A 22657-nucleotide genomic window follows, 5' to 3' on the forward strand; every position below is an offset into this window, starting at 1 on the left:
TGATTTGACACTCGTAATGAAAAAAAGTTAAATAAAAAACAAAAGAAGGCAAAGGCCAAGGGGGTTACAACTTTGTTATCCCCAAGCCCAGATGCCTCACACCAAAAATCTCAACAGAAAAATTTCTCTTCTCTTCCAATGAAAAATTTCCCCAATTCTTAGAAACCCTAGAACTTCTCTTTCTCTCCCAGCTATTTCTCTAGATTTTAGGTTTGACTTTCCCAGATTGAATTTTCAACTCTCTAATGGGATAGATCAAATAGTTCCCCTTTTTTAATTTCAAGTTTTTGGTGCTCTATACATTGATTTCAAGTTGCTTTAATTTATAGAAGAAAAAATTCTCAGATTGATTGATTGTTTTATATATGGACGGATTTGAAGGCGGTGGTGGGAGTAGGAGTTTTATGGAATTCGGTGACAACCGACCTGCAGGTTAAAATTTGCTATTTTTAGATCTTTGTTTTATTTGTTAAGTTTTGCTTTGTTGAGTTTACTCTTAGATTTTTCTTATCAAATAAAATTGAAGAAGTAAAAAAAAATCTAGTCTGATTTTTTTTTTTGATTTGTAGAAATGGTGGTGTTGGGCCACCCTAATTAAAATGGATTACTTAGTTTTCTTGCTTGTGCTGAGATTGAGGACCTCCTCTCCTGGTCTTCAATCTAGCTTCATTGATGCAATGCCACAATCCTTTGGGTGTTCGTTAAAAAAATTTGAATTTTGAGATTCTGTTGTTAGTCTCTGGGATTTATGCTTCACTGTTTAAATGGGTTTCTGTTTTTAGTTTTTTTTTTGGGGGTTCATGGTGTAGGATTCCCATATGACCTTTGTGATGCAGATGTGAACAAATTACCTAGTTTTCTTGCTTGTCAAATGGTGCTTGATTCAGCTTCATTGATGCAATGCCACAATCCATTGGGTGTTTCTTAAAATATTTAAATTTTGAGAATGTATGTTGAGTGATTTTATTACTATGATAATTGTTCTACTGTGATGGTTTCTCTGGGATTTATGATTTACTGTTCATTCTTACTCTCTTGGTGTTCAAATGGCTTTTTTCACATGATTCTGTTGTTAGTCTTTTTTTTTTTTTTCTTTTGGGTTCATTTCCAAGTATGAAGGGATGCTGGTTAGGATGCCTAAGTAGTCTTGTGANTCTTATTCTCTTGGTGTTCAATGGCTTTTTTCACATGATTCTGTTGTTAGTCTTTTTTTTTTCTTTTGGGTTCATTTCCAAGTATGAAGGGTTTCTGGTTAGGATGCCTACGTAGTCTTGTGATGCAGATAGTTTGATGTCCATGGCTTGCTTCGTCACTCTGCATTAATTCTGTGTCAAATGAAATTATTTATGGTGGATTTGCTTGCTACTGTTCATGGTTGATTTATAAAGTTTGACTTCCCTTTTGGTGATGCAGCAGAAGAAACATTTGATGCTTCACAGTATGCATTCTTTGGTAATGATGTTGTTGAAGAAGTTGAACTGGGTGGATTGGAAGATGAAGAGGATGTTCTTCCTCCGGTTGGGTTTGATGATGAAGAGTATCAATTAGGCCGAGAAGAGGTTGCTTTTAACTTTTGGCCTTTTGCATTTATGTTTTTAGATGCCTTTTTAATTGTTGTTTATCAGAAAAAAGATTCCTTTTTTAATCGTACTTATGTTGGGGACAGGCAGCGTGTCAAATATCAAAACAACTTTGTGTACATACCTTCAGTTTTCTTCTGATTTGGCTTAATAGCTTCTTTCTAGATACTGCTTTATTTTTACTACTCCTATTTAGAATGTTTAATTTGTGTAAGATTCTAATACATAGATAGACTCTTAGGTTTGCTTTTCCTCTCTCTCACCTGTGCATTCATTGGTGGAAGTTGTTTTAGGTTTTTTTTTTTCTAGTAGATCCTCATCTTAGGTTTGTTTTTGCACTTGATCTTTAAATTGATGTTCTGATACTTTTATGCTAAGAAGTTTGATTACCTCTGAAGCTAATTTTTTGGTCTGGATTCATTTAGATAAGCATTAGTCATTTAGCTACCAAACATGAGGGAGGAACATAGTTTTTTTTCCCATTTAAATAGTTTTAGACGAGATCTTTCTTTAGAAAAATATATTTTAGCTGTGGCATTTTGCCTTCTGCTCCTAACTAGTTTGGCATTTAGGTATATGTTCTGGTGCTTTTGGTGTTTATTGCATTCTTTCTGTTTATTCGGACAAAGTCTTTAGAGTCTTGGAGATATTAGGGCCGAGTCACCGGGCTATTAATCACTCATTTGATTGATTGTTTTATTTTTTTTTCCTTCTTTATTGATAAGTTGATTGTGGTAATCGTTTTCTTTTTGGGTATATCTTTATGGGGAATAAGAAGGTTTTTACGGATTTTGAAGTGGTCGAAAACTTCTTTGATGAGAAATTGAAGCAGATAACAATGTTAATAGTCTTGCATAATTGCAACGTTAGGTGTCATGCATACTATTACATTTCAAAATCATGGGTTGGTTCCTTTATGTGTTGAATGAGTGTGCACGTCAGTTGAACTTTTAGTTCTTATTAGTTGGGTGCTAAATTGGTGAACCTTTGCCACTAAACAATTTCTCACTTGTAGGGTGGAGCTCTTGGATCTTTATCTGAGATTGATGACCTTAGCAGCACATTTTCCAAGGTAATTCTTTTTAAAGTGTCTTGGTGCAATGCAAAACATTTTTGTTATTCTTAGTGTGCTATATCTTTGTGAGGAGTAACTGAGATGACTTAGCTTCCATGATTTTTCCAAGCACAATGAATTTGGGAGTTTTAGAGCCTGTTTAATTTATGTACCCTGTTCTCCAGAATGTTCAAGCTTCACAGGATTGTTAGTACTTTCTTTGGTCTACATTGCCTTCTGAGTAGGACCTTAAAATCTTTTGCCCATGTAGCAATGATTTCTGCAAGTTTGTAGTACCGGATGCCCGAGTCTACTGCAACCTTATAGTACAGAACAAGATCGTTTTTCTTTTAACTCTAGGATATTTAAGGATGAAATTTCTGACTCTACAGTCTTGTACGACAGCAACTAGTGTTAGATTTTTCTCAAAATGTTAAAACTTCAGTTCACCCTTATCCTTTCCTGGGGAAACTGCTTTTGAGCTCCTTTCTCTTTGGACATCCATTTCCAACATGAGATGTGCCCATCATTCCCAGTCATCAGATTGCATTCTCATTGTCCCTCATGCAGCTTTGTAGAAATCAAAGAAGGAAAAAAAGTGATGCACCTAGCTTTTATAACCCCGTGATCAATTCCTTACTATCAATGCATTCAAATTTGGTGTTTGAAAATATGTTTTTGAGAGTTGGTACCGTGCATTGTTGTCTTTGCGCATTTTGCTTATTAGAAATCCGGTAGATTAAGTTCATGGTGACCCCTCAATAAGTGATTTGATGGTACCACAGCATCTTGTAGTGCACTTTTACTTGATCAAACTTGGTTATTGATCTGATTCTGGTAAAACAAGAGTGGAGGCATTTCATGAAAGTCCTTTCCTTTTCATGTTGACCCGATGTTTTCTTGACATCTGCTGGAAGTTCATCTCACTATGGTAGCTTGTCATCTTTTTTTGAGGAAAAGATGACAAGCTACCATAGTGCGATGAACTTCCAGCAGATGTCAAGAAAACATCGGGTCAACATGAACAGGAAAATACTTTCATGAAATGCCTCCACTCTACTTTCATGGTAGCTTGTCATCTTAAGTCCTACGAACTGTTGTATTGCTTATTATTAATATCTTACTTGACCACCTTCTTTCACAGTTTAACAAGGATGATGGTGGCGCCATAAAGCCAGGATTTATTGGTGATCGGGAATACAGAGAGAGTAAGTATACTGTATGGATATTTTTTGGATTACTTCTGGAATATATCCAATTTTGTTGTTATAAAAGCTATATAAATTTGAAAACAATGCCCAGATACTATTCTTATTTCTTTCTGGACATATTCTGGTTGTATCTTTTATCTTGGAGCCTTCAGAAAAGAAACAGATGGCTAAGTGATCAGATATTGTGATATGCGTAAGAACATTCGTATTTATTCGACTTTAACCTAATTTGGCATATGCTTTTCCTTAAGAGGTTCTTGTACGTTACCTTGCTTTCTTAATTATTAATATTCTATTTAATTATCTATTTGGATTTTGCTTTGTGATGTTAGGGATTGTAGCTCTTTTTTTCCACTACTCTATATTTCATGTGCACTACACGTATACCCCCCCACGATAATTGGTATAAAATATAATCTAAAGCAATATGTTACTTGATCTTATATATTAATTAAAAAATTTATAAGAAAGAAAAATTATGTAATTTGAAATATTTCTTGTTTCTCATGCAACACCACCTCCTCCACCACCACCTTTTTTAGGGAGCGCTATATCTCCAATGTGGGACTTTCTGACGTGAATTCAGATTTAGTCGGGCTCCAATGCGGGTATCAGACACAGTGTAGGAAACAAAAAAACATACTAATGTATTCCCACAAATGGGTTTGGGATGGGTACGGTGTGCACATACTTTATCTCCTACCCTTCCGAGGTAGAGAAACTGTTTTTGATTACTCTCAACCCAAAAGAAGTGTAGACAAAACATGATAGAAAGGAAATATCAAGATAAACTGAACAAATGAAGCAATAAGTAGTAGTGAAAATTGAAGAATAAGATACTACACTAATACAAAATACTACTACTAAATAAAGAGAGGACGAGAAGAAGGGGTTGATCCCTTGCCTATTCCACATAAAAGTACGGCTGCACTTGGCTACCTACGATGAGTAAAAGAAAATAATGACGATTAGAATTGGAGTTACATTTACTTTACTTGTTGCTTTGTTTCCTTGCAACATAAAATTAGATCAATGTCGGGTAGATCCTATGTTGCTCAGTTCAATATTGTCAAGGGACGCGTGTCAGATTCGCCAAAAGTAGTGTATTTTTGGAGTATTCGACACGGGTGCGGCATCGGAACTGAAGAGTCCGCACAACTTAGGGTAAATCATTAGTGTGATTTGATGCTAAAAAACAATTACTCCCTCTCATCCCTTTTCATGTGACACTCTTTCCTTTTTTGTCCGTCTAAAAACAATGACACTTTTCTATATTTTGTAACAATTTAACTTTAAAATATCCATTCTACCTTTAATGAGATGATTTATAGCCACACAAATATCTATGACTTATTTTGGATCATGTTTCGAAGTCTTCCTTTATTTCTTAAACTTCGTGCTAAGTTAAACACCATCACATAAATTGGGATGGAAGGAGTAGTATTCACATTGGAGTTAAAAGTAACATAAATCAATTTAAAAGTATTCATAATTATTCAACAATAAAGAAAAACCAAATAAAATAGAGGATGACCTAATTTTTTATTCAAAATTTTCCAATTTTTTAATGTAAAAGAAAAGTAGTTACCAAGAACGAATGAAATTGTTTCCCCAAGGCCTGGCTCGAGTGGCAAAAGGCGGAGGATTTGTGGCTTAGGTCGCAGGTTCAAGCTCCACACCATGCAAAGCAAAGCCCGGTATTCAAGTAGAGAAGGGTAGGGGTAGAGGGGCGGGTCCATTATCCACTGAGTTTAGAAGACCGTGATTGGTCCAAAGTGCGGGTCATTGACAAATTTCTCGGTTATAAAAAAAAAAGAATGAATGAAATTGTTTTCTTAGTAGAAAACATTCCCTAAATGGCTTGGGAATTTTAAGAAAGGTACATAAAGTCTTGCCTAAAAGTCCTAATCCACATTATTATAACAAGCAATTGAAGAAATTTAATAATGCTATGATTTTGTAGAAGGTTCACACATTTACGTGGCAGACTCCAAATCAAGCAGATATATGCGTTGAAAGAGAATTTAGGTAAGTTTGATATCGACAAATCTACTTCCCCAAATTTGGTTTTCCTCTAAAGTCATCTTTCTTATTACCATTTTTAGTCAAAAGAGTGACTCGAAATAATATAACTTAGCGAGATAACCATCAAGGGGATCAAAATGGCCAAAAAGGCGAGTGTAAGTTGCTAGTCAGTTCTATTTCACATGAGAATATTGTAAAGAAAAAAGAACATGTCGGTTATTGTCCACTCATAATCCCACTAATAACTTTTTTGCTCCAATAACCTCAAGTCCTCAATTGGGAAGAGAAAACAACGTTAATTGTCCATGGGTGAAATGTGCTGCCTCACAACGATCTATGAATGCAAAATAGTTTGTTTCTTTTTAAATATGTATTTTATAAAATATGATAGTGTAAAGATATGACACTTGAGCCTAATTCAACCCCAAAGCTAGCTCATTATTGTGGTTTGTCCAAGCTCATATAAGGAGATCAATTTCCCATCCGTCTGCCGATGTGGGACTTCTTAACACTCCCTTAAACGTCCAGACCTCAATTGAAGCGTGAACACTTAAAATGTGGGCATAACATCAGTGAACAAAAAAATGGGATGGGCCTGACTCTGATACCATGTAAAGATGACACCTGAGCGTGACTCAACCCAAAAAGCTAACTCATGAGGGGAGGTCTGTCCAAGTCCATATAAGGTGACCAATTTTCCATCCCTCTACAGATGTGGGACTTCTTAACAATAAGAAACCCACATAGTAAACAAACCCATTTTTTCAAATTACGGAAATAACCTTAAAAGAGGACGTGACAAAACTCACAATTGAACAATAAAAGAAGAAACAACCTAGTATTAAGAACCTCTAATTATTAAATTAAGCTGACCCAATATGGATCTAGCGTGCTAGAACTAAATTAAGTCAGAATATGTAGATCTATGTATCGAACAATGTTGACGAAGATTCATTTCTATGCTTAATGCTTGAAAGGACGCATAGGAACATACCAAATAGTATGGTGGAATTAAGTTGCTTGGACTCTTCACTTTTGATGCCCGCACCTTTGGGTACTTTGACCAAAATTGATGGAGAAATTCGGGACTAATCAAAACAAAAACGAAAGTGAAATTGAAGAAAATGGAATACCTTACTTTCTCAAAAGCTAATAGAATACCTTGTATCTATAAATTTCTATGTCCGTCCTTTTCTTTTATTCTATGTCTTGGATTTTCCTCTTGATCAATATTTTCTCCTTTTATCTCTTTTTGGGATTCTCCTCTTAATCAATATTTTCTCCTCAAAATATCTGGGAAGTTTTCCACTTTTACAACTCTAGTTGTAGATATATGAATTGTTTTTAGCCGAATCTCCGCACTCATATCCGTACCCCCGAATCTTAGAATTTAAACCATGAGGGATTAGACCTCTAGATCTGCACCTGTATCAGACACTTGCACCCGAGTCTGAGCAACTTAGTGGTGGAAAGCCATGTGGTCATCTAGGCATAAAGGAATACATCAACATTATGAAGCAAATTTTATACGAATAAGGTTTATGTAAAAAGCTCAATCTATTCCTATACAAATTGAGTCTTATTTAGCAAAAACATTTTCATTGCGAACATGAGTTCGTCAACCACACAATAACAAATTTTGTAAGTATAATTTTAGTGGAATTCAATATCCTATGTATTTAGAGCACGAGTTCTTCAGTCGCACACAATTACAAAGTTGCGAGTATAATTTTAGTTTACGCCAATATCCTTTATATATATTGACAGAAGCCTTAAACATTACAGTTTTAGCAAATAGGAATTTTAGTTATTTGGAAAAAGAATTTGATTTTTGAAGGGGAAATCAAATTCTTCCAAAGTTTAAAGGTCAAGTCAACTTAAATTCTTATGGCTTTCTAAATTGATAAAAATGATCAATTAGTTGGTCTGTGATATACATTCTTTCGAAGCTAAATGTTGGACATAGAAACAATCCATTTCAATGTACGAATATCTAAGAAGGCTCTCAAAATGTAAAACTCTTAGCTGGTGAGATATATAGGTAGTGTGTTTTTAGCGTTCGATTCTAATAAGGATAGGAATAAAACATCAGCACATCCACCATAGAACTTTAGGATTCAAATTTTACGATTTCAGCCAAATAACAATATTAGGTAAGATTTTGGATATTACAATTACAGCCATCATTTAATTGCTTCTTAAAAGGAAAATTTTTAATTTTTTATAAAGGGTATAAAAGTCTATCAACAGTTCTAGGATATTTTTGTTCATCAACATTTAGCGTTATAGTATTAGTGCTTTTATGATAAATAGATTAAGTAGCAAATATGCCGAACACCTTGACTGGGAACTAGAGTTTGTTTGGTGATGTGTTGAAATAAAAACTCGGCGACTTCGATTTACATGTATCACTTGGTTATCACAAATGGGTCACAAGATGAGTTTTTTCTTTTACCTTTCTCGGTAGAGATGTAGTTTATACGTTATAGTTCTCTAACCATTATAAAGTTTGCTCTGGAGATCATCATGCCTTATTTAATTCATTTTTGGTCAATTAGTTAACTGAAGTTATATTTTTTCCATATGATCAATGTTTCAGGCTCATCAGCTGTTGAGTGGTCACAAGATGCAGATTTTCGTAATTGGATTGACCGGAAAGCTCTTGATGGGGGTGAAAGCAATGACAGCAAAAGATGGCCATCACTGCCATATTCTTCTGCTGCTCACCTTTTGGAATCAAATACTTTGTACAGGACTTCCTCATACCCTGAGCAACAACAGCAACATGAATATCAACAGCAAACCCCGAACCACCACTACTCCAGTGAGCCAGGACTCATCCCAGAATTGCCTTTCACTTCATTCCCTCCTAGTGCAAGGCATCCACAAGCTTCCGCAAATAACCAGTTACGGAACCCAAATGGTCCAAATCATCCCGGCGGACAGCAAATGCCAGTTTCCTCTCCTAACTTTTCTCCCTTCTTAAACACTGCAAATCAATTAACTGCCTCACATCTTGGCCCGCAGTATGGTGGAAAGTTTGCTCAGGGCACGCCTCCTGGGCTTCCCCTTCATAATCAAATTCCAAGCCAATGGTTGAAGCAATCTACTTTATATCCGGGGGAGCAATCAAGCATGACCAGTAATATGATTACCCAGCAGTCACATCGCCAAAATGGTTTCGCGCCACCACATGGGGGGCTGCAGCTACCCCAGCAACCTGGCCAACAGCACCCCTTGCATCCACCCTATGGCCGTTTGCCAGGGTTGCAATCTCAACTGTTTAATCACCATATGTCTCCACCCTCGCAGATGATGAACAATTTTGATATGCTTGGGTTGGCTGATTTAAGAGATCAAAAGGCAAAACTAATGCTGAGAGGCAGACAGGGCATGCATTACCCTCAACTAGGTTTTGACGTTAGTAGCCAGAGAAATGTTAGCGCATGGCCAAGATTTAGATCCAAGTACATGTCAACAGATGAATTAGAGAATATTCTTAGAGCACAGCTGGCTGCTACCCATAGCAATGATCCTTATGTTGATGATTATTATCACCAAGCTTGTCTGGCCAAAAAGTCTGCTGGTGCAAAGTTGAAGCACCATTTCTGCCCAAATAATTTGAGGGATGGTAGTGCTCGAACTCGTGCTAATACTGATCCACATCCTTTTCTCCAGGTTGATGCTCTTGGAAGGGTTGCTTTCTCTTCTATTCGCAGGCCCCGCCCGCTTCTTGAAGTTGATCCACCAAAATCATCTGCTACTGGATGCATTGAACAGAAAATGTCTGAGAAACCTCTGGAGCAAGAGCCAATGCTAGCAGCTAGGGTGACTATTGAGGATGGACTCTGTCTTCTTCTTGACGTTGATGATATTGACCGGTTCCTACAGTTTAACCAGGTTCCAGATGGAGGAGATCAGTTGAAACGCAGGCGGCAGGTTCTGCTTGAGGATTTGGCCTCATCACTTCAGCTAGTTGACCCCCTTGGCAAAAGTGTCCACACTGTGAATTTGGCTGCTAAAGATGATGTTGTCTTCTTGAGGATCGTCTCACTTCCCAAGGGCCGGAAACTGCTAGTACGGTACCTTCAGCTTCTTTTCCCTGGAAGTGAACTGACCAGGGTGGTTTGCATGGCTATTTTCCGTCATCTAAGGTTCTTGTTTGGTGGGCTTCCAAGTGATCACGGTGCAACTGAGACTACTGTGAACCTTGGAAGGACTGTGTCACTGTGTATTTGTGAAATGGAGCTCAAAGCACTTGCTGCCTGTCTTGCATCAGTGGTTTGTTCAGCAGAGCCTCCTCCGCTCCGTCCCGTTGGAAGCCCTGCTGGAGATGGGGCATCTGTTGTTCTAAAATCTATTCTTGAGAGGGCGACTGAGCTCTTAAGAGATCCCCATGCTGCTGGCAAGTGCAGCATGCCTAATAGGGCATTCTGGCAGGCCTCGTTTGATGCATTTTTTGGGTTACTCACAAAATACTGTTTCAGCAAATACGACACTGTAATGCAATGTTTCTTGACACAAGGCCCACCGGATGTGGCTGTTAGTGGATCTGATGCAGCCAAAGCTATTAGTAGGGAGATGCCTGTTGAACTTTTGCGTGCGAGTCTTCCTCACACTAGTGAACAACAGAGAAAGGTCCTGTTAGAATTTGCACATAGGTCTATGCCTGTGCTGGGTGTTGGTAGCCAAAGTGGGGGAAGTGGTGGTACATGATTTTTATTGGAGATTGATATCAAGTATTTGATGTTCCCTTGAAGATTGTCATGAGGTATGTCAAAACGCGCTGGTTCATCGATTGCTTTCCTCGGCACATATGGTGTTTATGACAAAACATTGTTGGAGTTGCAGGACATGGAGTCTGATCATCTGTAGTATTCTGGTCGGAGAGCAAGAAACTTCATTCTCGTTTAGACATGGATGTGGTCATCCCTGTTGGTACTGTGCTGCTTCAGACAAAGTTGTGAAGTAGGCTGTTGCTGTAATATGTTCTAGTTTTCTTTTTAATCTGGAGTTTTATCGTATGCTGTTTTCTCATCCATGATAGTCCTATGTTCTGAGGGATTTTTAGTATAACTTTGTACAGTATTCAACTAGAGAAAACATTCAGCTTCTAGTTTTGGAGGATATGGGGAGGAATTTGTTATAAGTTAAAAATGTTTGATAATTGTGTGAATGAATGTTGAAGCTTTGGAACAGTTGATGGTGGGTACCATGTTCCAGCTTATGCTATAAGAAAATATTCAAGAAGTTGAATATGAGGGAAGTCTAGTTATTACCTGTGAGATTGATCCTAGGACAGGTATTCAATTTCAAGGTGCAAATTGTTGAGCTAAATCTCAATTCATTGCCTTTTGGTTACTTAAGAAAGCACTAGCAAGAGGTAGCACTTAATGTTTTGCCTTGAGCCTGAGATATTCAGACTAGAGAAGTCGTGACTAATATCAAATATGAAGATAGTTTTAAAAGAAAATAAAATCCTCAGTCTGTAAAATAGCGCTCAGGGCTTTGGTTTAGTGGCAAGAGCATAGTGCCTTGGTTTAGTGGTAAGAGCATAGTGCGTGATGTGTTGGTTAGGTATATCTTACGAGTTTGAACCCTGGTACTGATGAAAGCCTGGTATTTAAGCGAAGAAGAGTGGAGGGGTGGACCATTACTTACTGAGTTTATAATTTTAAAGGACATCACATCAGCTTTTGTTTCAGTCACCAGATTAGCACTTTCAACTTGTATTCTCCAGATGAAAAAAAGTCATCTGCCACTTGTGTATTAACAGGGTATAACGTGCCCCTTAAAATAGGAACTTTATGCTATGAAATTATAAGATAATAATAATGATAATATAGTGGGGGGCCGCGGGGGGGGGGGGGNGAGGATAGACAGGACTTCTTATTTCCCTTGGAAATAATTTACAATGAAGAGGCTTGTACACGTTTTTATAGTACTCCCCTTTGAATGTCTAATTGATAGATAATGTATCTAGTTAAAATTTTGCTAGCAATAGTTAGAATAAAATAAGTCAATATCGATAGTCCTTTTTAGGTATCACAATGCGTTTGATCCCATTTCAATGTCTCCAGTAGGAAAAGAATTATACCTTGCTTACAAATTAATCGAAAAGGTTATAACATGCCTTGTAATGTTAGCAGGATACATTAGTGCATCAATTGCAGTAGGATATATATGGTACTTCAAGATAAACAATCTTGTCATTTTGTTTTGAGGTTGGAATGAATTCTTATTCACATCTAGTGATTGAACAATCATGATAAAATCTTTTCAACACCTTTTTTTATGTATATGCAGATTATATGCAGATGGAGCCAAATTCTCAATTTACAAATGATTTTGTCCTTTCAAGATCTTTCTTCTCAAATTCGTTCTTTAAATAATCACTTATCTTTGAAGCTCTATTGGAGTGCCAATAAAGTTTATGCCGTCAACATAAACAAGAAGTATGACAAACTTCAATGTATATTTTTCTTTATAAAAACATATGGACAAATTACATCATTTTTATAACTTTTTTTTAAAAGTAGTCACTAATTAAGATGGTTGTATCGCATGTGTTCAAATTACTTCAAATCATACAATAGTCTTTTTACAATCTAATTGAATACTTTTTCCAAAATTTTGAACTATATACTTTCGACATATTAAATTCTTCAGAAATAGCATGTAATTAATTATTTATGAGATCAAAAATTGATTAAAAATGAGAGAACCTTTTTATTTCCTATGACTTTATTGATAACATATGGTGGCTACTTTTAGCTGTCAATTGTTTTAAAGGTAGTTGAAGCAAAAGGTTATAATGATATAAATATCCACAACTTGTAAATTACGATACATACATATTAATTAAGAGGCCAAAAAGTTCTTTTTAGTACAAAATATTATCAACAAGTTATATATTTCACAGAATAAGCCAAAATACAACTTAATTTGTGCTGATGAGATAATAATTTCGATAGATATTAAAGTAAATTCGATTCTTCGATTCAATTACTTTTTCAGTTTCATTATCTACTGTGCCAAAGCACTTGTGTTGTAGACTAGCAGAGCACCTCCCGCAAGAAGTCCAGCTAACGTTACTGCCCAAAGGGCTAAGCCAGTGGTACCTGCAATAATAAAAGCTTAAATTATATACACCGACAATAATATATATATATATTTTATATTATCAATGCAATATAATATGTTATTATATGTTTATATATCATTTTATTTGCTAAATTATTTATCATGTTCGATATAAAGAATCCGCTGAAATCTTCATAAATATCACTATAATGTGCCTCTACTAACAAGTTAGAGTGAGATTATTTAGCTTTAAAACAAGAAAAGTGTTTTTTTTTTTTCAAAACATATAATATACATGCTTACATACATATGCTAGTTATCATACATCCATACCCTATCATGTATATACATACATACACATACATCTTAGATGTCATGCATGCATACATATATATACATACCGTCATATTCTAGTCACGGGTTATAGTTGTATTGAGTCTCAAATAATTGAAGTTGGATCATGGGTCATGGATCGAGTCTCAAGTGCCGAATCGAGGCTCAATTTCAATGTGTCTCAGGTCAAGGTTGGGGTGCTCTCATTTTTTTTGGTTTATATAGTGTTTGTATTGTGGATTATAGGAAGAAATTAAGTTTATCAAGATTAAAAGCCTATATCAATAATTATTATGATTTGTAAAATATTGTTATGTTACATAATAATTTTGAAATATTATAAGTTTCCCTTGTAATATGCTAGCATTATTTGATAATGCACAGAATATAAAATTCAAATAATAATAATAATTGAAAGTCATACCGCCAACATAGACATCGCCACTTGGGGACCATTCATCCGGGTTATAGATAGGACTGCATTTTAATTCAAGTAATATATAAATTAATTAATACTACATATCCAGAGTAATTTATGAAATGTCAATTTCATGCGGATTACTAGCTCTGTCCTTAATGAGAAGTAATAATCAAATTAACCAACCTGTATCCATCAACATTAGCTCCATATTTCTTCACGAATTGGTAAACACCCTTTCCCTATACACAGCAACAATATATTTTCACAAAATGTCAATTGGAACTATTCATCATGAAAATCGAGTTTTTTAAAGAAAATATTTTGACGTATTAAATATAATTTTTTTAGAAATTCCTTCGTACCAAATACACTCATATATAGTAATTATTTCTTTGACATAAGACCGGTGTCAAGATGAGAACAAACCTTGGCCTTCCTGCCAGAGGCATCAACACCATCTTGCAAGTTCAAGTCTCCATTAATTCCTAATTTACACACCAATTGTGTTAACAATGATCATCAAATATATATATCATTGCATGATCTTTTAATAAAAATTTCTAATAACATAATTATTATTTATCATAATTAACATCATTAGAATTTTTAAAACTATTTTTGATAACATGAAAGTAATTAACTTTAGCAATCACTAAATTTTATCTGTTAATTATAACGACAAAAATTTCTCTCCAAGTTGATGTTACTACTAGAGTAAGACATTTTCTTTTAATTTGATGTAGGAGAATGAGAAATAGTTGGAATCGTGGGGCACACGGTTATGATCTTGTAACTTTATGTTTCAAAGTCAATTAATCTCTTGATCAAGTCCTAACTAGAAATATCTTAATAGAAGAAGAGAAAAATCATTTATAATCGAAACTCTCTTTCCTTCCTAGCTACTATAACTAAAAAGTGCAACACTTACTCGAAAATGAAGGACATCAATCCAATAAATGTATGCCATAGTCAGGTATTACAAGATAGAGAATTAAATCTTCAGAAGAGTCGAAAATTTACATAACCAACCAACTGAACCATTAATTTTTTTAAAAAAGTAAAGGAAAGATTATTATTTTCTATGACTTTGCATATTATACTATAGGTAAAACTAATTGAGAGGAAGTTAATTAAGAGAGACATACCATAAGGTTTATTGGTGGTGATCTTCTTTCCCCCACTGGCCTTGACTATCAATTTGGAGTTTGAAGGCCTTGCTATTGATGCCTTTTCTACACTTAAGAGTGATGGTTTAAGGCTAAATGAACTCATCATCATCACTCCACTACTTGCCATATAGTATACTCTTTTATTTGTTAAAAAAATACTATTTTTCCTAAAACTTTGCTTAGACGTTTGTTTTAATTTGCTCAATGATTCGTTTATGTATAGGAGTAGAAAAAACACACAATTGACCATTCATTACACGTGGCATTATTTCATTTGTGGATGTGATTATTATCATAATTGTAATTAGCATCTAGCATGTTCCACATACTTCTAGTTTGCTATGTTCTAGTTTTTGTATAGTTGGAATTCACTCATTGGATTGGCTGCCTTTCAATTGAGGGACCTATATATATTCAATCACTTTTTCAAACAGGAATAATAAATGAAAAAAAGAAGAAGAGAGATGCACGCATTGTTTAGGTTCATTTTGAATAAGAAAGACAAAAAATAATAACCCCTAATTAATGGGTTCCTAGATGATGTTTTACGAGAAATAATAAACTTATTAGGTTTCACATTCTGAAATATAAATACATAGAAGAGAGGCGAACGAGAGGGAGGAGAGGCGAACGAGAGTGAGGAGAGGTGAGCAAGATAGGAGGGAGACAAACGAGAAATTTAGTGTATTCTAAATACATGCAAATCCATTTGGATACATATATTTGGAACAAATTACACATAATTTTGACATCATGAGTCCGAGGTACGTGTATTTGAATGCGCCAAATACATGTATTTCAAGACTAAAAATCAGATACAAATGATAATTTTGAAAACCCACGAAAAGACACATAATTTGACTCCATATATACAATTTGTGTTGTTTACCATCCATTATATATACTAATTTCATAGGCACGTGTACCCATTTAATAATAAATATTATAGAAAAAATCAAACGTAACTATGAACTTTGTCACTCAATTCGTTGTAGCTAAGAATTCTTTTTAATAATTCATTACAGATTCGTCACTAAACAAAATTAGTGATAAATTTTACTGTTTAACTTTGTATCAATAATTCATATATTTTTAATGGTGAAATAACTTACTAATATACAAGATACTATAGAGAGTTTTCATTTGTTAGAAAAAGTGTAACAAGTAATAAAATAATAACAATTCATTTAGATTACACATTGGGTCTCCCAACAACCAACAATAATTGGCTCAACATTCTTAATACCTTAATTGGGGACCCTTTGAAATCGAAACAGACTCCACTGAGGTTTTACAATTTCTTGATCATGCACTTCCACCATATGAATCTATTATCCTTCAATGTTGAAGAAGTTGCAGAATCCACTGGTCCGACATATATAGCTTTTTCAGACAGGGTAACTACGTAGCATATATACTAGCTAAGCAAGGATCCAAACTGACAACCTATGACAAGGCTATCTTTTTGCAATCTCCATAGGAATATATCAAAGATCAACTTGATAGAAATGATAGAAAGAAGACGGGTGTAGAAGTGGTGATAGATTGATGGTGTGGCGGAGGAAATGGTGGCAAAGAGACAAGAAAGAAGAACAAATACTTTTTTTAATAAAAAAAACTAATTAAATGCTCTCGTGCATCGGTTGGTTCTATTCGATTTTATGTATTATCGGTTTGATTTATTGATTTTCAGTTTTTAAATATGTTAAATCAATAACAAACTAATAAGATATTCTTTATCGGTTTTCGATTTATCGATTTTTGATCATTAACGGTTCGGTTTACCCAATAAGAAAATGCTCATAAAATCAATATGTGATTTCTCACTCCTCTAACAATTTGGCATGATACAGTGAGACAAGCAAATCAGTTGTAAATGCTTTGATATAGTGAAACAAGAAATCTAATGAGAAATTGCATCAGTAAGAGTAGATGTAGTACAAAGGCTACAGTAACATGCTAAACATAATATGAAATTTTTGATGTGAAGTACAAGTACTATGACGTGTGAAGTGTGTAGACCGTGGTGTAGAGTACTGATATAGTGTCTAGTTATGTTAAATTATTAATATTTAATATTTATGAAGAGTATAGTAACTTACAATCGTCTTAATGAGTTATCGGTTTACCCAATAACCCAATACTAAAAAATCGATACCAAACCAATAACCCAATAATTTTTTTTATAAAACCATTAAAAACCTGTTAACCCAATAACCCAATTACATTTTTTCGGTTCGATTTATTGGTCGATTCGATTTTTGCACACCCCTACTCACACACCCATTCAAAGTGAACTACAGTAAAAAGTGTTTAAGTGATTCAAATTCGAAGTGTTAGAGGTGTTAAATAGGTACAAATTTTCATTGAAGTGTCCAAGTACAATATGCTCAATTTTAAGTGGTCATTGATGACTTAAGCAAAAAATAAATAGATTGTCTAGTACTATTCACTTTATTATATGTTACTTGTCCATTACAAGAGAAAATATGAATTTTAGTAAAAATAAAATATGATCAAGATATTAATGTGAGAGAAAGTACCGAGTAGGATTTTAAAAAAAGTATTTCCTTAGCTAAAATTTTAAAATATTTAAAATTATTTTATTTTCATATCTTTTGTTATCTTTGTTATTTCATCTTAGTATCAGAGCAAAAGATCTTACTAATTTAATCGTGATAAATATTAAAATAATTTTAATATTTCACATTACTCATATTGTAAACAATTAATAGGGTTTGTAATCTATGTAATATGCTCTCATATTAAGTATTAAATTAATCGAGAAATACAACCATAATAATCACATAGATTAAGAACACCTTTACTATTGTGAAATGCACGTAAATAATGTGCGTAACTTTATCTCCCATAGCAACGCGCAATGGAAGACAAATTAGATTAAGCTTTTTTTGTTGTTTAATTAAATTCATTTGCAATTAATTACCTTTTGACCTTAGGAAGTACTGTAAACTCCCACACATCATTACTGTTCATGAAGTTCATCTCTTTAAATGTGATATCAAGCCACATATTTGATTGAGCACATGATGTTGCTTCAGAATAAATCACAAATTCATATGTCACCTTTAAGGAAAAATCACCCCCCATATATATTTAAGGGTTAATATTACGGGTTTTAAATCTATTTTTAAAATATTATTGCTTATAACATTTTAATTGCGGATTATAACATATTACTTTTTATTTATTTATCAATTTAATTTCACTTTATTAAATAATTAGTCTTCTAAATTATATTTTTATTATTAAGTGATATAAATAAAGAATCAATATAATTATCTCTTACACATTTTTAGAGATTTTACCTTGATTTTTGTTCTCTTTTTACTTTTTTTTTTATTAAGGGATAATGGTATGAAAAATACTCCAACTTTGGTCGGATTTGCTGTTGCGATACTAAACTTTCATGAGGACCTATTACCTCCCTAAACTATTTAATACCGTATTTTAAACATATATATTTGCCCACGTGGACATAAAAAATAATGCAAAATTATAAATAGTAATGTGTCCACGTGAACATAAAAAATAATGCAAAATTATAAATAGTAATGTGTCCACGTGGACACATATATACCTTTAAAATACACTATTAAATAGTTCAGGGGGTAAAAAATACGGTATTAAATAGTCTAGGGAGGTAATAGGTCCTTATGAAAGTTTAGTATCGCAACATCAAATCCGACTAAAGTTGGGGTATTTTTCAGACCCTTATCCCTTTTTATTATTAAGTGATATAAATAAAGAATCAATATAATTATCTCTTACACATTTTTAGAGATTTTACCTTGATTTTTGTTCTCTTTTTACTTTTTTTTTTTACTGTCTTCTATAATTATATTTTTATTATTAAATGATATAAATAAAGAATCAATCATAATTATCTCTTACACATTTTTAGAGATTTTACTTTGATTCTTGTTCTTTTTTTACTGTCACACCTCAAACCCCACCCCACCCCCGTCACCACGTCTTTTCTAGTCTTCCCACACGCCATATCAGCACCCCACCACCCCTACGTTAAAAAAAATCATTTTCTCTTTCACCTCTTCACTCATCTCTAGTAAAAATTGTTTCTACATCTCAATATCACCAGAAAATCTTCATTCTACAATCAAAAGAAAGACCAAATTCACAATAATAAGTATCAAGTTTTTAGGTTTTTTGATAAAACATGTCGAAGAAACCTGAGTATACTCCTAGAAAGAGCCCCATATTAGTAAAAGGGAGTTTTACCGTTGAAATCGAGGCTCCGACCTTTAACATATTGACTCAAACACTGTTGCCAAACAATAATGCAAGTCCGGCGAGAAAGGCTGTTACCGCTAAAAAGGAAACAAGTTTCAAAAAGGAGAAGAAAAGTGAAGCAAAGAACAAGCTCCGGATACTAGAAATTATCCTACATCAAAACCACAGAAATCAAATTTGAAATAGTTGATTGCAACTTAGACTCTTAATGGTTTTATGTTTTGTTTAATTTTTGGATGATATATATTTGTTTTTGCTACAGTTTTTTACAACAATACAATATGCACTATTTTACATTGTCAAATTTATTTTTTTAGTAATGCGTTTCAGTTAGATACCAACTTTATACATCTTTATTTTAAATTTGTTAAAAGTTTCAAGTTAGATACCAAGTGTATACAATTTGAATACCAGCATTGGCCAGATTTTTATTTGACTTTAGTATTAAAAACACTTCATAAACATAGTACACCACAATTGTATACATTGTTACAATTAACTAGTTCTGTTAAAATATGAATTACAAATTGTTTCGTATAATTTCGGGGATACCCGCTCTATATAAACTGCATACAAATTCGATACAACATTAACTAGTTTTAGTTTGGATATCAATTTGAAACCAAATGAACACCAAATAAAATCACATGAAATAGTTTTATGTTGGCTTACATTGTATCTCATTGATCTCCAAATTGAAAAATTAAGAGTGACATTAAATTGGTATCCAATTTGTATATAAATGGTATCCATTTTGTAATATAATTAGTATTTTAAACTTGAGAATTTAAGACAAAAAACTAAAAACTAAAAAATGTATGAAGTTGGTATCCACCTTGTATTAATATTGTAAAATGAATCTGAAAATGTAAAATAATGACCATTATATATTGTATCCACCTCAATTACATCTTGTTTTATATATTTTTTTCAAGTGGGACACCAAGTGGATACCAAATGAATATCAATTGTAAATTACATTAACTAGTATCAGTGGGAATTCAGTTGCATACCAAATGGACACTAATTGCATACCAACAATACTTAATAAACTACTCACTATATATTTGAAAAATAATGAGTACATTGTCACAATTAAAGCAAAACATAAGTTTAAAACACAAAATAAATCCCTTCCAACGTTCAAGTTGCAGTCTTCCTACAGTTCTTTTTTAACAAGGCGACAATAATTTAGGCTCAGACACATAGCTTGGTATATCCCACGTACCCTCGCATGTTAGAGGTTCAATAGGGATCACATATACATCTTCAAATTTCTTCAAGGTATTAAAGGGAGAGCAATAATCTGTTTCATGCAGTCTTCAGTACCTAAGAACTGGCATTGCATGTCCGCAAGATATCTCATCATTTTGTACATATTTGCCTGTTCCATAAAAAATTCACTGTGTCGGTAATATAGGATACAAAGTAAAAATACATATGTCGTACCAGTATACAAATTTCATACAACTCTTATTCACACATTTCATACCTATTTCATGCCAAAAGTCATAAATTATTCATACCAGGATCATGCCACTAGAATACCAAAATAATTCCAACTTATACATTTTACTTGTCATTTCTTAAACAAACAATATACCAAATTCATTACATTATTATTCACAAAACACATTCTAATATAATGCCAAAAAAATCAATTCAAACCCGAAATCATACCAAAAAAATATTATCAATTGCCAAAATCTGAAAAATGCCTTAGACAAATAATGAACAAATTCATGTTCATACTAAAATATAACATTATACATTTAAAAAAATGTCATAATCAAAATTTTTATACACATAAAAAAAATCTGAAATCAGTATACAAATTTAATACAATTGTTATGCACAATTTTCATACATAATTCATGTCAAAATTATACCTATTTCATGCTATAAGTCTTCACTTTTTTTACAGCAGAATCATTCCAATATAATACCAAAATAATACCACTGCTAAATATTAATTTTCATTTATTAGTTAATTAGAATACGAAATTCAGTCTAATATAATGCCAAAATCGTATCAATATGATATAACCAATACACCAATTTCAAATAAATATTAAGTAATTTAAAATAAATATTAAGTATCACTGTTCATTTTTTACGTTTGGTTTGTATAATAATACAAATAAAAACTCGCAAAGAACACTAACCTGAAGGATCTCATCCACCACCATGCTTTATTAGTACTGATTACAAACCGTCCATTACAAGAAAGTGAAGATTATTGAATAAAAATGAAAATAAAATAGATGAGACTGACGACTAACAAGAGAAAATTTTGAGAAGAGAGAGAAACGTTTGAACAAAAAATGAAAAAAAAATCTGTTTAAGAGAATTTTAATTGTTCAGAACTAAACAAGGAAAATAAATCTTTTTTTTATGAATCTCCTATTTTTATGCCTCATCTTAATTATCATTTATTTTTTCAAATTATTTACTACTACTATATCCGTTTTTACCTTATTTAATTTTCATACTAACTGATTTTTACTGCTAATTTAAATATTTTTATTTTACTGAAATGTTAAAACTTGCAATTTATTATTGTTATAACTTGAAAGATAAATAATAATGTNTCGGTTTTAATATTATCAAAACCAAACCAAACCTACTATAATATACATTTATCGGTTTGGTTGTTATCGGTTTCGGTCCGGTTTGGTTTGGTTCGGTTATTAACCATATACATAAAATTAAAAGAAATAATTCATTCAAAACGTGAAAAGAGTGACAATAATCCATTCAAAACGAAAAATAGTTAGAATGACTGACATTACAAAACTTTCAATCATTGAATTTACTATGAATAAAGCTTCAAACTTCACTACTTTTGTCCTAGAAGGAAGAGACATTGACATTTTCAGTCCCACAGAAAATTATCATAGACACTTATATATATGAAACCAATAAGATAAATGTTCTTACCCTGGGCATTTTTACTTTCATAAGTAAATTATAAATAAATTTTGATGAATACATATATAAGATTTTTAATTTTTTTTTTTATAGAATAGTATATTATGTATGTATAATAATAAAATTTATGTATATTATTTATCGGTTTGGTTCGGTTATTTCTTCGATTTTTTTCGAACAAAACCATAACCAAACCAAATAATATCGGTTTCTTAAAAATCTAAGACCAAACCAAACCAAACCCTAAATAAAATTGGTGTATTTAATCGGTTTGGTTCGGTTTTTCGGTTTGAATCGGTTTTTATCCAAACCGTGAACACCCCTAGTCGTCGATAACTCAAGCAAAAAATAAATAGATTGTCCAATACTATTCATTTTTACTGTTCACTCTTACTATTCATTTTTATCATACATTACTTGTCCATTACAAGAGAAAATATGAATTTTAGTAAAAATAAAATATGATCAAGATATTAATGTGAGAGAAAGTACCGAGTAGGATTTCAAAAAAATGTATTTCCTTAGCTAAAATTTTAAAATATTTAAAATTATTTTATTTTTGTATCTTTTGTTATCAT

The 22657-nt window shown here is 33.0% G+C and overlaps 2 protein-coding genes across 5 annotated transcripts; one reads left to right on the plus strand and one right to left on the minus strand.

Annotated features, from left to right (window-relative positions):
- The first annotated feature begins 57 nt into the window (after positions 1-57).
- LOC125861704 (protein PAT1 homolog) lies at positions 58-11046 on the plus strand. Of its 4 annotated transcripts, none has more exons than XR_007445978.1 (6): positions 58-432; positions 1417-1559; positions 2596-2652; positions 3779-3842; positions 8470-10641; positions 10722-11046. XR_007445978.1 is itself a non-coding variant. In XM_049541552.1 (5 exons), the coding sequence occupies exons 1-5, from the start codon at positions 366-368 to the stop codon at positions 10584-10586; spliced, it is 2448 nt and encodes an 815-aa protein (XP_049397509.1). In that variant the 5' UTR covers positions 58-365; the 3' UTR covers positions 10587-11046. The 4 variants fall into 4 exon arrangements, 2 of the variants coding, with proteins under 2 accessions (XP_049397509.1, XP_049397508.1); XR_007445977.1 differs by having other exon boundaries at positions 67-432; positions 1414-1559; XM_049541552.1 differs by having other exon boundaries at positions 8470-11046.
- Positions 11047-12688: 1642 nt separating this feature from the next.
- Positions 12689-15051, minus strand: LOC125862250 (photosystem II 10 kDa polypeptide, chloroplastic-like). Its single transcript, XM_049542282.1, has 5 exons — positions 14853-15051; positions 14134-14192; positions 13891-13946; positions 13711-13763; positions 12689-12991 (listed from the first exon to the last, which is right to left on the minus strand). The coding sequence occupies exons 1-5, from the start codon at positions 15001-15003 to the stop codon at positions 12897-12899; spliced, it is 414 nt and encodes a 137-aa protein (XP_049398239.1). The 5' UTR covers positions 15004-15051; the 3' UTR covers positions 12689-12896.
- Positions 15052-22657: the final 7606 nt, after the last annotated feature.

The sequence above is a fragment of the Solanum stenotomum genome, chromosome 4 (genome assembly GCF_019186545.1).
Source record: "Solanum stenotomum isolate F172 chromosome 4, ASM1918654v1, whole genome shotgun sequence".
In the NCBI taxonomy this organism is placed as follows: Eukaryota; Viridiplantae; Streptophyta; class Magnoliopsida; order Solanales; family Solanaceae; genus Solanum; species Solanum stenotomum.

Excerpts from the sequence above, each read along its gene's own strand:
- LOC125862250 (XM_049542282.1), bottom strand. The coding sequence starts at position 15,003 with ATGGCAAGTAGTGGAGTGATGATGATGAGTTCATTTAGCCTTAAACCA. Across the intron at positions 14,193-14,852 it reads CACCACCAATAAACCTTATG|GAATTAATGGAGACTTGAAC; the intron begins GTATGTCTCTCT and ends TGTGTAAATTAG. Across the intron at positions 13,764-13,890 it reads GCTAATGTTGATGGATACAG|TCCTATCTATAACCCGGATG; the intron begins GTTGGTTAATTT and ends ATTAAAATGCAG.
- LOC125861704 (XM_049541551.1), top strand. The coding sequence starts at position 366 with ATGGACGGATTTGAAGGCGGTGGTGGGAGTAGGAGTTTTATGGAATTC. Across the intron at positions 433-1,413 it reads CGGTGACAACCGACCTGCAG|CAGAAGAAACATTTGATGCT; the intron begins GTTAAAATTTGC and ends TTGGTGATGCAG. Across the intron at positions 3,843-8,469 it reads TGATCGGGAATACAGAGAGA|GCTCATCAGCTGTTGAGTGG; the intron begins GTAAGTATACTG and ends TCAATGTTTCAG.